At 36.4% G+C, this 15,508-nt stretch overlaps 1 protein-coding gene across 3 annotated transcripts in view; it reads left to right on the top strand.

Moving 5' to 3' along the window:
- Positions 1-4,623: 4,623 nt before the first annotated feature.
- LOC149414856 (beta-1,4-glucuronyltransferase 1-like) overlaps positions 4,624-15,508 on the top strand; it is a 32,714-nt gene continuing 21,829 nt past the window's right edge. Inside the window, exons 1-2 of one of the 3 annotated variants that reach the window (XM_089643236.1) lie at positions 4,627-4,854; positions 9,924-10,599. In XM_089643236.1, the coding sequence (XP_089499362.1) occupies positions 9,929-10,599 (671 nt within the window). In that variant the 5' untranslated portion in view covers positions 4,627-4,854; positions 9,924-9,928. Of the gene's footprint in view, positions 4,855-7,755; positions 7,899-9,923; positions 10,600-15,508 lie in introns of those variants that run through there. The other 2 variants (XM_089643237.1, XM_089643238.1) reach the window with 2 other exon arrangements.

Here is a 15,508-nt window from a genome sequence, read left to right as displayed (position 1 = left end):
AATTGAAAAAATCTTTCACAGAACTTGAAAATGAACGTTGAAATTTGATGAATTGTTCAGATTCTCCGAAACAACCCGTCCTTTAGAGTTGCTGATTTAGATTAAAATCATCTTTGTTTCAGGTGCCAAGCGTATTGTTCCTGTCACTCCACGGCTACTCCTCTATAACAACTTTAATATTGTTTATGCGCGATTGCTTTGTGTTTTATTTTTATTTTTATTTTTATATACTCATTGGTTTTACTTTCTATGTTTTATGGCATGATCGCAATGCATTTATTATCTTATTTGTTTGTTTTATTTTTTCTTATTCATTTATTGTGTATATTGGATTTTTACACCGTTTTTGCCCGTTATTTACACTGTTTTTTTTATGCTCATTCTTCCTTTTACTTTTGAATTTGGGCCTTATTTATTTATTAGGAACGCGTTGATAATGATAATACTGTTTCTTTTTATGTTTTAGCTCTTTAATACTATGTTAATCTTTTTTTCCCTTCTTTTTTTTCTATTATGAACGGTCAATTTATTGTTGATCACAACTTATTTTCTACGTTTGTTATTTGCCTTCTAATTTGTTACTAACAAATTGGTTTATGAATAGGTTGTCGAACTGAACTCTATCGAACTGTGTTGTTCATCTCCCCACCATGGGGGCGGATAGACCCTGTTCCTGCATCCAGTAAGGTGACATTAATCCGGTGCGGCTATCCCACGAACCACGGGTGCCTCCCCCGGCATTATGAGCGGGCCTGAGGAATGTTTGCGCGAGCCCGGTCCCCTTCCGTCCTGCCTCCGGTGACCTGAGGCTCACTTCATTCCCTAGGGTCTTTGGGAGTATCTCCCCCCCCCCTCCCCCCATTTACATTTCTTCGAGGGTACTCTCGGAAAACTGGCTAAGGGACGCGGGTGCTTGGGATCGTTGTGGCCAGGCCGCTTGCCACGCTCATTCTTGCCGGGACTGCCCCGTGATAGTGGGGTAAACTGCCCTCGATACGCGGCTTGTATATTTTTATGTTACTAACAATCATGCATGCAGGGACATTGGAGGGTCTAGAATCGTTTTTAAATAAATTTAGCTTCTCTTTACAAAAAAGTTGAGTCCTGACGTGTGCGGCTAAGGAGGTTAAACAATCAGTTTCCTCACACAGCCGTCGGGAAAGGGTGGGTCCCCTCCAATGTACATGCTTCAGAGCTAGCAATACTGTTCAATGAGAAACCAGCAGGCAAGTGGTGATAAAGGCAGGGAATATATTTATGATAAAAAGAAAATTATATAACAAATTATAATCACTGATATTGAAAATGTTTGAATGTGAATGCGCCTAATATGCCTAAGAGCGCAGCCGAAAGATTAAACAAAGAAAAAGGGAAAACAATGAAAAAGTACTCATTCACCTCCGAATATAAGCACACTTTCTATAGGAAGGGTAGTTGTACCTTTTACGCCGGTCCTACTTGAATGGCTGTAAAGGCAGTGCCGTACGATAATTCTACAACAATATTGCATACAAATCTTTTAGTAAGGCTCCAAGCTAGGGGGAGATCAGCTTAGATTTTTTATAGAGCTTACAGAGAAGGAACAAAAAAGTAGTCAGAATAAGCTAGAAATATTTGCATACAAGCTTATGTGTACCCAGCGTTGCTGGAAGTTATGAAAAGGGTCATTTTAAGTCGTGAAGGGAGCCATAATATTCTTTTGCATTTGAAAGGTCAAATATTTTTTTTATTTTTTTTAATGTGTAGATTACCTACATAGATTTAAAAAAGACTTTGAAAAGAATTTCAAATACCGCTTTATTAGTCTCTATTCCTCCCACGATCTCGGAGCCCTGTGGACATATGGATGCTGTAGACGTGAGATCCCTGAGGCGTATGTGTGGTAAACCATGTATGATCGTGTGAGAAATGTGGAGATCCGCAAAGAATGCAAGGCTGATGTAAGCTTAATGAGAAATACTAAGAAAGGGACGCTTAGATGGTTGGGGCATGTAGAGCGAATGAACGATGAAAGGAGTGAATGGCAGAAGAAGTCGGGCATGCCCGAGAAGACATGGCACGATCAAGTGAATCAGATACTTGAGTCGGGCCATGTCAAGAGTCAGATTAATAGAAGAGTATGTATGAGACGATGTATGAGGCAAAGAGTGTGTACCAATACAGACATGGTTGGTTTACACACACTGTGAATATGAATAAATAGTGTCATAATAATACAATATTGGATTAAATCACCGATACAATAATGAAATTCCAGAAATACCAGGACCAAGTGTAATAACTGAGGAGGTGGACGAAACGATAAATATTATTTTTTTAAGTTTTTTGGGTAAATATTCGGAAAAGTAGTTTTATAGTAGTTAAGGTAAATCAGAAGGTTTTATTTAAAAATATTCCAAATAATCCGTGTCCAGCAATTCCGAATAATTACCGTTTTTGAAGCCTGTTGGCATGTGAGAGTTGTGAGGATTGCATATATTCATTACTAGGCTTATGTTAAAAAAAGGTTACCTCTTTAACACTGGAGCTTATTTTGCCACATTTTTGTCATATGCAATACCCGCGAGTTTACGCTGACCAAAATGTAGCCAATTTGAAGAGACATTAAAAAAATAGAATTTTTTTCAAAAGAACCGGAATCCTCGTAACACCGTTATTCACCGAGCTAACAGTTTTACACAGCAAATGGTTTCCTCGCTCTTCTTTAGATGTCTCGCATTTCAACAGTGCATTAATAATTTCAGATGCGAAACATTCTTTCAAATGGTGTGTGAACATACCTTGTACCATTTTATTTCCGGAATGGGGATACCCGAAGCTCAACAGTAATAGAAATGGTTTTGTTGCCCAAGGGATAGTTTCACTAGAATTGAGTCTTGAAGATATAATATTTGGTTTTACAGCATCTGAAACAAAAGTAGGTAAGTATTTATATTTATACCCACCCAAAAGTGAACAAAAGTGAAAACACAGGCCCCTACTACACCGGAGTGCCCTACAGTAAATTTGTATTTATGTATGTGAAAACGCAACAATGTAAACAAAACTCCAATAACGTGATAATAAACTTGATATTAATTTTGATATTCTGTGTGTACCTTGATTTATTTATTATTTATATTAGAAAAAACAACAAAACTCATAAAAAGCACACATCTGTTGGAAATTTAATGTTTTACAATATTAATCCTAACATTTTTTTCTCGAAATTCCACCGGAAATGAAAAATTCATGAAAAATCAAAGCTAGTAGCACAATTTTCTTGATTGCTCATAAATATACGCAGCTTTACAACATTATATCTTGTTACTTATTATATATAGAAGTAAATTGTTTGTTTAAAGTTGTAGATAATTTTAATTTCTACTAAATTGGTCAAATCACTTTATCCAAAATAGGCATTGGATACGAGTTATTTGGGATAAAGTAGACTTTTGGGATCTGGTTAGGAGGCACGGAATGAAAGACGTCGTGAAGGTCACAGTGTTTATTTGAGTCAGGTTGCCGTGATGAGAGATGACTTAGGACCGATGTTGTACACTCCGGATGCAGGCGGTAATGTGCTGGTCAAGCGCGGGTCAGTGAGTCGACGCCGTTACTGGTGACCGGACTTGTTGACGGTCAGGAACTGGCGAAGAACGAGGGTCTTCAGATACTCCAGTGCTGACAAGAAAGCCGAAGGTGCGGTGGACCTTGTAGGCGGTTGTACGGGAAGTGCGTAGACCAGGGAGGATGCTGCGTGGTCTAGGTACATGCTGGTCCGGATGTAGCGCTGGTCAGATGCGCTGGAACCAGGGCGCTATGATCCGGTCTAGCGCTGGCCAGGGACGGTGGCCGGAGCCAAGGCGCTATGATGATATCCCTATGGAGTCCATGGTTGAATCCGTGCGGAGCCGGGAATGTGGTCCTATCACTCGTTTTGCCTTGTTAATCGACGGCTGATTGATGACTGACTGACTGCTCGCTGCGTCGGGCCCATTTATAAAGACTGGCCGACGGCATCAGTAGGTAAGCGAGATCGTAAATAAAACGGAGAGAACTCGCTCAGTCTGGGTCCTACTGGAACTTTCGTTGACGCTGCTATTACGCATAGGCGATAGGCTAGAACCTTCTAGTGAGTTGGCGTAATATGCCAGACCAACTCGCAACGTATGGTCGTAGGTAGCTCTAGACGTCGCGAGTAGGTAGGTCGCGTTGTTTACAATTAGCGAGACAATCTAGAATATCTAGATAAATCTCTCGCCACAATTTTATTCGGCTTGCGATTTTGGCTAGTTTTTCAAAATGGTGGCGTTAGCACAGGTACTCAAAGGACGACATCTTGGATTTTTACATCATGGAACCAGTCTATAAAACATATAAAAAATTGCGACTACCGGAATAATTACGATCGCGACTCCCTTTTTTAGGCTAACTGCACTGGCCTAATCGGCAGTCAGTTCAAGGGTTAAAGTAACAGACATTATAAAATAGTAGCCTTACCTTTTGGACAATTTTTTATTTAGCCACCTAGTTTCGCGAGTTGGACGTAACTCGTAACAGGTGGTGCTGGCGCTTAGGAGTCCCGCTTCTAATAACATAATGCCGGCGTATCAGTTTGTTATATCGATGTCTGTAACAGGTGTTATAAGTGACTATGAATTAAATTCTTTGCACCGTGAGTAAATGGGTATGCATTGCAAACCCAATGTTTCCCCGCCCGTGTCAGTAGGTAGTCAGTATCGTCAGTGCCACTTGTGTGACAACTTAATAGCATAGAGCTATAATTAGAGGCGCTACTGAAAAACTAATATCTCGTCGAAACTTGTTGGCAGGATAGTTCGGTAGTTTTTGTGGAGAGTCGGAGAGTTGGAGGTAAAAAAACGGAACCATTTTTTTGCTTTATGTCTCATCTAAATATAAATCTTCTAATATGAAAATCTTTCCTTGTATTATATTATGTCATTCTAACGAAAGTTTTTCTAATACAATTTTTGCTTAGAAGTCTTCGAAAGACGATAAAACGTGTAGTTTTTTTATGAGAATTTTCGTAACTTGACCTATTTTTTACATTTGTCAGGCACGGCACTGTCAGTACAAAAATCAACTTATCTTAGTGTTTAAATAAAAAGTGCTTCTATTTCCAACGTTTTTGAAAACGAATATTTTCCAAAAATTGCTGCGACTAAGGACGAATTGTTATAAAAGAATTTAAATAATTCATCAAACATCAAATTCAATATTCATGTACTGTGAAAGTTATATTCAAGTTATTTTATTATCAAAGCGCTGTGAAATAATATTAGAACTTTCACTAAAATTGAATTTGTACTTTGAAATCTGATGAATTGTTTAACTTCTGTGAAACATCCCGCGTTGAGAAAATAGGATTAATAAGAAAAAAAACAGATACTTTCTTCCTTCCTTCCTTCATGCTAGTAATACATCATTTTCTGTATATTTATGGTTTTTGTGTTTAGTTCGTAGAACTCCATTTCATTTTTATTTAAATTTAATTTATATAGCGCCGTTTTCGTGAGAAATCACCCCAAGAACTTAGTAATTATATTATTAAATTTGATTTTAATTTAATTAAAAAAAAATCATTATCTGTATTTTTGCCATAAAGGATTGCAAATCCGGAGCTGTTATGGAAAATCCAAATTTTCGTTTTTCCTGAAATTCAAAATCAGGATATCCGGATAATTGGATAAAAAATTAAATAAATTAATTATAAAAAGTGATCTTCAAAAACGGAAAAAAATAATAATGTCATAACAAATTTCTGTAAAAATAGGGTTCTCAATTCAAGGGTGTATAATATTTTTCTGTCCAAATAAACTCGGCAGATAGACTCCCTAGCGATGACAATGCATTCTTTTAAATAAACTCGGCAGATAGACTCGCTAGCGATGACAATGCATTCTATTAAATAAACTCGGCAGATAGACTCGCTAGCGATGACAATGCATTCTATTAAATAAACTCGGCAGATAGACTCGCTAGCGATGACAATGCATTCTATTAAATAAACTCGGCAGATAGACTCGCTAGCGATGACAATGCATTCTATTAAATAAACTCGGCAGATAGACTCGCTAGCGATGACAATGCATTCTATTAAATAAACTCGGCAGATAGACTCGCTAGCGATGACAATGCATTCTATTAAATAAACTCGGCAGATAGACTCGCTAGCGATGACAATGCATTCTATTTAATTTTGATGGCAATCAAACTCATACGGGAACACATTTGATGACGTTACATTGAGATTAGTACTGTCAGAAAGTGTGATATTTCACAAGGGTCTGAAGCATTCTCCCTAAACCAAATAAATTAATCGCTTGCTTATTATTTCAGTTTGTTCGTTATTATTAATAACAAGAGAGATAAATACTAATAGAATAATTCAATATATCAAGGTACCTGGAAAGTTTTACGATTTTTCCTTTTAAAATGTGCACAGCATATTCACACTCTTCAACATCTCAATATAATAATTGTCTTTAAAAGAACACTTTAAATCCTTCTTCCATCAACAAAAGATTCATTTATTATGCCAATGAATAAGGTAAGGACCCTTGTTTAAAATACCATACTATTTATTCTGTTACAGATTTTAAATGCATTTAAATTATGTCTTCGCGTGTACATGTTTCTCTTTTTGAGTAGAATTTTCACTAGTCATTGTAGCATCTGGTAGTTTCATCCTTTCTCTACATTTTCGACAGTACTTGTTGTCCTGTACCTTTTAATGAAGTTTCTCCGGTTTTAGTAATTTTTCTACTTCCAACCTGGAATCCTAATCCGTCAAACATCTTATTACGGTATAGCTTCCATAACCCTCAGTACGTTCTTCTCCTCTCTGAGTCGCCTCCGTCGGATGCAGGTGCATTTCCATTGCTTGGGTGCTTTTATGAATTTACCACAATAGAAGTACTGGACACTTTGAGGGATACTGTGACAGAGACAGTTTTCTTGTGACTTTTGTCTTCTCCTCCGCCGCCAACTTGGTGCTGGAGGGAGGGGGCTTACGTGGGGATAATTAATTAATTCATATCGGTCTTATACAATGGGGAATCCAATTCTTGGATAGGAAGGTTCAATCCCCAGTCAAAGATTTTTAAAATAAACGTATTAGAGTACAGGTTGGTTTTTTTAATCCTTTATTTCGATAATCGAAATATTAATAAAAATGGAAATGTTCGTTTGTTCAAAATCTTAAATCTCCAAAAGTTCTTCACAGATTGCTTTGAAATCTTGACACAGTGTTGCATTCGAATACGCATGCCTTTTGTTATATACGAGGCATATCCAGAAAGTAAGTGTACTGAATTTTCGTAGGTTACAATTTTCTTTATTGAAACAAAAAATTACATGGTTACCGTAGTACATATGTAAGCTATTTTTCAACATAGTCGCCATTCCTCTCAATGCAGGTGGTGAAGCGGGGTATCAACTTTTTGATGCCTTCCTCGAAGTAGTTTCCCGCCAACCCCTTTGTCCACTTCTCCACCTCCTCCTTTACCTCCTCGTCTGTTGAAAACCTTTTTCCACCCATGTACAGCTTCAGGGAGGTAAAGAGATAAAAATCTGAAGGTGCTAGGTCAGGGGAATGCGCGGGGTGGTTTAGGACATCCCATTTAAACGAAGCAAGCAGTTCCTTCGTTGCGTTGGCCGTGTGTGGTCTGGCATTGTCGTGCAGCAGGCTGACTCCCTTTGTCAGCATGCCTCTCCTCTTGTTTTGAATCGCCTTCCGCAATTTTTTTAGGGTCTCACAGTATCTTGCAGAGTTGATGGTCTCCCCTTGAGGCAGATATTCAATCAAAATTATGCCTTGACAGTCCCAAAACACGGATGCCATAATTTTCTTGGCTGAAATTGTGGTTTTGAACTTTTTGGCGGAGGGTAAAGAGGTGAGAACCATTTTTAAACTCGCGATACCACTTGCACATACTCGTACAATTCATAGCTTTATCACCATATGCAGTTTTCACCAAATTATAAACCTCAAACGGAGGTTTTCCCTTCCAAACGTGATAACGGATGACGCCGCGTATTTCGCACTTGGCGGGAGATTGTATTGACATTTTTCACGAAACGTGTTGTCGCGTCGACACTTCTCAATGTACTGACCTTGAACCGGTCTCGTTGCGGAGGGGAAGAGTCAGGCTACATGTAAGTGTAGCCAACATGTCGAAAATAAAATTCATTCGGTCGTGAGAGCCTCAGTACACTTACTTTCTGGATACGCCTCGTACTATATAGATGTCACATGTGACAGGTAAAAACATGTTTTTTTTAAAGAACAGCGCCATTTGTAGGACATACAAGCAACACGCGCTATTGTTTTTCTATCTGCTCAACAACGCATGGCAGGTTACAGCTAGTACATGATAATTGATTTCCGATACGATTAGAACGTCCAGGCTGTTTGGATAATATTATGTTATATTTTACATATCACTATTATATAGCTTTATCGTCATCAGGCCAAAGAATTCAAATTAAATATGTGCCGAGAGGTAAAAATAGGTATCACGAAGCGATTCTATGTCACAACAGAACAGTTGTGCAAACAAAGATAAAATTTTATTGTTTTTTATTTCTCTATTGTTACACCTAATAAGAGCGCTCCTGTCTGTACAGTGTAAAGACAGGGGAACTATATCACCACCGGGTTGGGCAGCTTTGTTAGGCGGGTTCAGATAGGGGCCGTAGGAAGGGATTTATTATTGCGGATCTTGAAGTCGCCAGGATTATAAGGAGTATGTGCCAATACCCAGATGTTTGCGGGGAAACGGCGTGATGGTTAGTTAATTAGTTAAAAAAATGGGTGGCAGTTTCACATGCTAACTGGATCTTCCACATGGATCAATGCTGCTAGTTCCTTCGAGCAGGCTCAATTGAACTACCCGTAGAACAGAGTCAGCATTCATACATTGCGTTTGTGCATTATAGATGAAATCGGTCTGTTATCAAAGTATTTTCGATCAGACTCCTTCGCAGGTAAGTTTATCAGTTAGTTTTAGTTTAGTGGCTCCAGCCCAGAGGTGGCTCCCAAATTCAATTATTGGACGTACTTGAGATTTTAAAAGGGTCAGCAGCTGGTCACTGGTCACGTACCAAACAGAACAGAATAGGTTGGGTTCGGCTGATGTAAAAGTAATGGTTAATTTATTTTAAGGAAGGTACGCTTAAGTGGTTTTGGCATGCAGATACACGGAATTTAATGGTAGAAGAAGTTGGGGACGCACGAGGACGACACGATCAAGTAAATCAACACTCGATTCTGGCCATGTCAAGAGTCAGAAAACAGAATAGTGTTTATGGATGAGGATGAAGCAGGAGTGGGTTCAGAGACAGAGTTTTGTGACTGTCTGTTGAGTGTCTGTCCTCTCTGAATAATCCTGCGTGGAAACGGCACGATGATCAGTGTGAGTTCACGAAGAAAGAAATTGTGGCAGAGAAGAATTGTGAAGAAAGAAATTGAGCAGAGTTGCAAACTAGATTTCGCAACACTTTTACTTGAAATTCAGTCGCCAATGTGTGGATGGCCGTAAAATTACCCAAATTAATCTCAACAAAGACCTCCCTGATAACATACAATATCTCGACCATATGAACATACATTAATATTACTCATGCATTAACCTATCCCATTTAGGTTTTATTTTACCTAATTTAATGACAAATCATTTCAACAATCATTTCACGGTTATCTAAATCACTTCTCACATTTGATTTTACCATCAATTTTCGTTCTTACTTGATATTGACAAACTTACTAAGTTCTTGGAAACACAAGTTCTTGAATTTTTAAAAGTTTTCTACTTGATTATGTCTAAAATATCTGCCAGATTGGGTTATTGAGATGTTTTCCAAAATCCTGTCTCATTCCTGGACATGAAACAAATTTTATTAGTATCTTTTTTTTCCAGTTAAAATGCTGACAAGAAAATATTGTAACTGGAGAATACTGGCAGCGTTAAGCATTTTTCTTTTAATTTTAATCTTTAAACGCCTGTCAAGCGATCCATTAAATCAAAGTGGTCACTCAATACACAGATTTTTCGAAATCAACCCCAATACACAACCCAATGAAGCTGACGAAACTGGCAACAGTGTCATCGAAATAGAAACCCTAAAATCTGACAATGAAAGTGCCAAAACTGTGATATCTGTTATAGGAAAAGCAAATAGTGTCCATCGACTAACTAATAAGATAGTCGATAAAATGAGAGAAATAATGAGCTATGACGCTAATGAACCAGCAGAAGACGATATCAAACAAAATACCAACGAGATGCAACTAACGAAGACAATAGAACAGAATACTGGAGTGACACAAATGCATACAACCAATCGATCATCTGATGTTGGACAGGAATCATCTGATGAAACGGTAGTTTTACCCGAAACTCTGAAAAAGTTAAGAGAAAAACTTAAATGCTTTGATAAAGGTTTTGAAAGTAGGGTGAGCCAAAGAGGAGATTATTGGGTTTTTACCAATTATATTCGTGCAGAACATGGGCCCTTGGCTTGTCACGAACAAGTGACATTGACGGTTCATTCCGATTTCACATTTTTTGACAATTTGGATCTTCTGATTGAAAGGTTTGTCCTTTTTTTATTTTGTTATATGGTTTTGGCAATTATTTTAGTACAACATCGAATGTCGTTCCTGTTTACAAAGGAATTCATTACATTGTTATGTTATGTTATGTCAGCTACGTGAAATAACTATATCGGCATGTTTTTTTTTTGCTATTTTCATATTAAACTTAAATTTGGATTGGAGGCCAAAATTTAATTATTTATATAGCAAATGTCTAGTACGGATGTCTGCTACTTTAATTATTTATATAGCAAATGTCTAGTACGGATGTCTGCTACTTTAATTATTTATATAGCAAATGTCTAGTACGGATGTCTGCTACTTTAATTATTTATATAGCAAATGTCTAGTACGGATGTCTGCTACTTTAATTATTTATATAGCAAATGTCTAGTACGGATGTCTGCTACTTTAATTATTTATATAGCAAATGTCTAGTACGGATGTCTGCTACTTTAATTATTTATATAGCAAATGTCTAGTACGGATGTCTGCTACTTTAATTATTTATATAGCAAATGTCTAGTACGGATGTCTGCTACTTTAATTATTTATATAGCAAATGTCTAGTACGGATGTCTGCTACTTTAATTATTTATATAGCAAATGTCTAGTACGGATGTCTGCTACTTTAATTATTTATATAGCAAATGTCTAGTACGGATGTCTGCTACTTTAATTATTTATATAGCAAATGTCTAGTACGGATGTCTGCTACTTTAATTATTTATATAGCAAATGTCTAGTACGGATGTCTGCTACTTTAATTATTTATATAGCAAATGTCTAGTACGGATGTCTGGTACTTTAATTATTTATATAGCAAATGTCTAGTACGGATGTCTGCTACTTTAATTATTTATATAGCAAATGTCTAGTACGGATGTCTGCTACTTTAATTATTTATATAGCAAATGTCTAGTACGGATGTCTGCTACTTTAATTATTTATATAGCAAATGTCTAGTACGGATGTCTGCTACTTTAATTATTTATATAGCAAATGTCTAGTACGGATGTCTGCTACTTTAATTATTTATATAGCAAATGTCTAGTACGGATGTCTGCTACTTTAATTATTTATATAGCAAATGTCTAGTACGGATGTCTGCTACTTTAATTATTTATATAGCAAATGTCTAGTACGGATGTCTGCTACTTTAATTATTTATATAGCAAATGTCTAGTACATCTGCTACTTTAATTATTTATACTGCAAATGCCTAGTACATCTGCTACTTTAATTATTTATACTGCAAATGCCTAGTACATCTGCTACTTTAATTATTTATATAGCAAATGTCTAGTACGGATGTCTGCTACTTTAATTATTTATATAGCAAATGTCTAGTACGGATGTCTGCTACTTTAATTATTTATATAGCAAATGTCTAGTACGGATGTCTGCTACTTTAATTGTTTATATAGCAAATGTCTAGTACATCTGCTACTTTAATTATTTATACTGCAAATGCCTAGTACATCTGCTACTTTAATTATTTATACTGCAAATGCCTATTACATCTGCTACTTTAATTATTTATATAGCAAATGTCTAGTACGGATGTCTGCTACTTTAATTATTTATATAGCAAATGTCTAGTACGGATGTCTGCTACTTTAATTATTTATATAGCAAATGTCTAGTACGGATGTCTGCTACTTTAATTATTTATATAGCAAATGTCTAGTACGGATGTCTGCTACTTTAATTATTTATATAGCAAATGTCTAGTACGGATGTCTGCTACTTTAATTATTTATATAGCAAATGTCTAGTACGGATGTCTGCTACTTTAATTATTTATATAGCAAATGTCTAGTACGGATGTCTGCTACTTTAATTATTTATATAGCAAATGTCTAGTACGGATGTCTGCTACTTTAATTATTTATATAGCAAATGTCTAGTACGGATGTCTGCTACTTTAATTATTTATATAGCAAATATCTAGTACGGATGTCTGCTACTTTAATTATTTATACTGCAAATGCCTAGTACGGATGTCTGCTACTTTAATTATTTATATAGCAAATGCCTAGTACGGATGTCCGCTACTTTAATTATTTATATAGCAAATGTCTAGTACGGATGTCTGCTACTTTAATTATTTATACTGCAAATGCCTAGTACGGATGTCTGCTACTTTAATTATTTATATAGCAAATGTCTAGTACGGATGTCTGCTACTTTAATTATTTATATAGCAAATGTCTAGTACGGATGTCCGCTACTTTAATTATTTACCTGAGTGGAAGATACTACCAGTATCGCCCTGGTGTAAGACCACCATTCTGAATTGAAACGTTGCTCCAAATGGCTTTAGCCCTGTTTAGTGACTAGATCTGAATAGCCAGGTACTTCCCCACCTTCCTCTTTCCCTTCCCCACTTACCTTCAGCCTCACAACATCCCCCAATTGGGGATGCCATAGTCTCACTGGCTCCAGACGGGAGCAGTTCTCTTGTGAGGTATTCACTATAAAAAATAAAAAATTTACATGGAAAATGTCAAGTATGGATGTCTGCTACTTTCATTATTTATACAGCAAATATCTTGTACGGATGTCTGCTACTTTAATTATTTACATGGAAAATGTCAAGTACGGATGTCCGCTACTTTAATTATTTGTATGGAAAATGTCAAGTACGGATGTCTGCTACTTTAATTATTTACTTGGAAAATTTCAAGTACGGATGTCCGCTACTTTAATTATTTATATGGCAAATTATAAAATCAAGACTTTAAAAGATAAATTTTTGATGATTTTAAGGGTAATTAATTTAATGGTAATTATTTAAAAAAATAATAACTCACAAATAATTGCAAAAGTTTCCTCTAAAATTGTGAAAAATTGATATTATTTAATGGACCACATTTTATAATTTGAAACAAAATACATATTTAGATATTTGCCAAACCTATTGATTAAGAAAATATTATTCAGTTGCTCAAATATTTATATATATGTATGAGGAATACGTTCAGAATCGCTTGTGCTAAATAGTGTTTTAGCAAATACTTTTTATTTTTAATTTCTCTGACAGATATTAAATTTTTTTTTTCAAAATCACCTCTTGAACGTTTCAACGTGTCGAAGAATGTCGCCATTATAATATGGTCAGCGGATCGGTACGGCTTGATCATGGGAACCGGAATTGTGGAATAATAAAATTAGTGGTTTAAAGACAACAAATGATACGCTGAAGCAGTTTGCGAGTAAATACGATTGTACTAATAATTGTAAAAATCACCCTAAGGTTTTTTTTATTTTTATTTATTTTAAGTTAAAAGAAATATACATATTTCACTTTCTTAACTTAAAAATACACATTTAAATTTTTTTAAATATTATTCTTTATTACATCTTTTATTAACTTACAGTTTAATGTTGCTTACTAATCAGTATTTTATTAAATTAAATTGGTTGTCAAGCTATCGGTAAGGAGATTGTATTTGTGCACACCCTCACGGCCCATGTTTCTTTTACCACTTGAATTTATGTACAGTTTATTATTTTGTGTTGTGCAGTGTTCCTGTACTTACGATGTTTTCATTTTAGTTTTTTCATGTTTCGCCGCTTCTTTTTAACTTGTTTATACACGACATTATTAGTACTTTTTCTCATACACGCTTTTGGCTTTTTGCGGACGACAATAAGATTCTAAAAATAATAAAAAATCACGATGACTGCCTTCTTTTCCAATCGAATATCGACTCTTTCAATGATTGGTGTAAAATTAATTGTTTGAAACTAAATGTCGATAAATGCAAAATTATGTCCTTCTATAGATCAAAAAAACCGATTGTCTTCGAATACAAACCTAATAATATTTGCTTAGCAACTGTTACATCTATAACGGCCGCTGTTCCCAATCCTAATAATCAAATTCTAAGCGAATCACCACTGCACTACGTAATTCCAACACACAATAATTGCTTAAGCAAGCCGCCCAGTCTAAGCCAGCCGGACAGTTGGATTAGCCATAAGCAATATTTATGGAAAAAACTAGTTACAAAAGTGTCGACAAAACTTACGTCGATCTGTCAAATCAAATGGGAAGTCCCGATTGTGGCATCACGTTCAATTTGTCATTTTATTTTTATTATATAATATATGGTAGTTTAAAAAATATGAAATACCAGTTTATGAATAACGGTATTTAAAAGAAGTAATGTGTATTAATAAGAGTTACAATAATTAACTCTTTAATATTAATTTAACATAGAAAGTTTTTAATTTGATGTCATTTTATTGTCTATGGTAATGTGCGGTAGTGTGTGGGGCTACCTAAGATTTTCAAAGATAAAATGATTGGGAACAACACAAATCGAAAGTTCCCTACAAATTGCTTAAAAATCGCTTGGCTGAGCAAAAACAAAGAATTGAACTTAGATAACGATTAAAAAGTTGGGAACAGCGGCCGTTAAAGACCTTGGTGTCTCTCTTGATAGCAAGCTTTCTTTTCGGGATCACATAACTGCAATCGTTAATTAATCTTTGGGGATCAGGTGAGAGGCACTAAATAAAAGTCGGTCATGAAGGTCACAGTATTTATTTGAGTCAGTTTGCCGTGATAAGAGTTGATGTAGGACTGGTGTAGTAATCTCCGGTTGCTGGCTGTGATGGCTGGTCAATCGCGGGTCAGTTAGTCGACGCCGGGCGCTGGTGACCGGGACTCGATGACTGTCAGGCACTGGCGATTTCGGGAATCAGTGCTCCAGTGCTGACGGGAAGGCCGAAGGTGCGGCCGACCTCGTAGGCGGTTGAGCGGGAGCTGCGTAGACCAGTGAGGATGCTGCGTGTCCTCGTGGTGGTCATGGTGCGTGGATGAAGCGCTGGTCAGAGACGCTGGAACCAAGGCGCTGTAATCCGTGTAGCGCTGGCCAGGAACGTAGCCAAGGCCCT

Source organism: Hesperophylax consimilis, chromosome 19 (assembly GCF_061612785.1).
Source record: "Hesperophylax consimilis isolate HC1 chromosome 19, BYU_Hcon_1.0, whole genome shotgun sequence".
Lineage (NCBI taxonomy): Eukaryota > Metazoa > Arthropoda > Insecta > Trichoptera > Limnephilidae > Hesperophylax > Hesperophylax consimilis.
The sequence above is the reverse complement of the archived record's forward strand: the minus strand, read 5'-3'. Positions and strand labels throughout refer to the sequence as shown.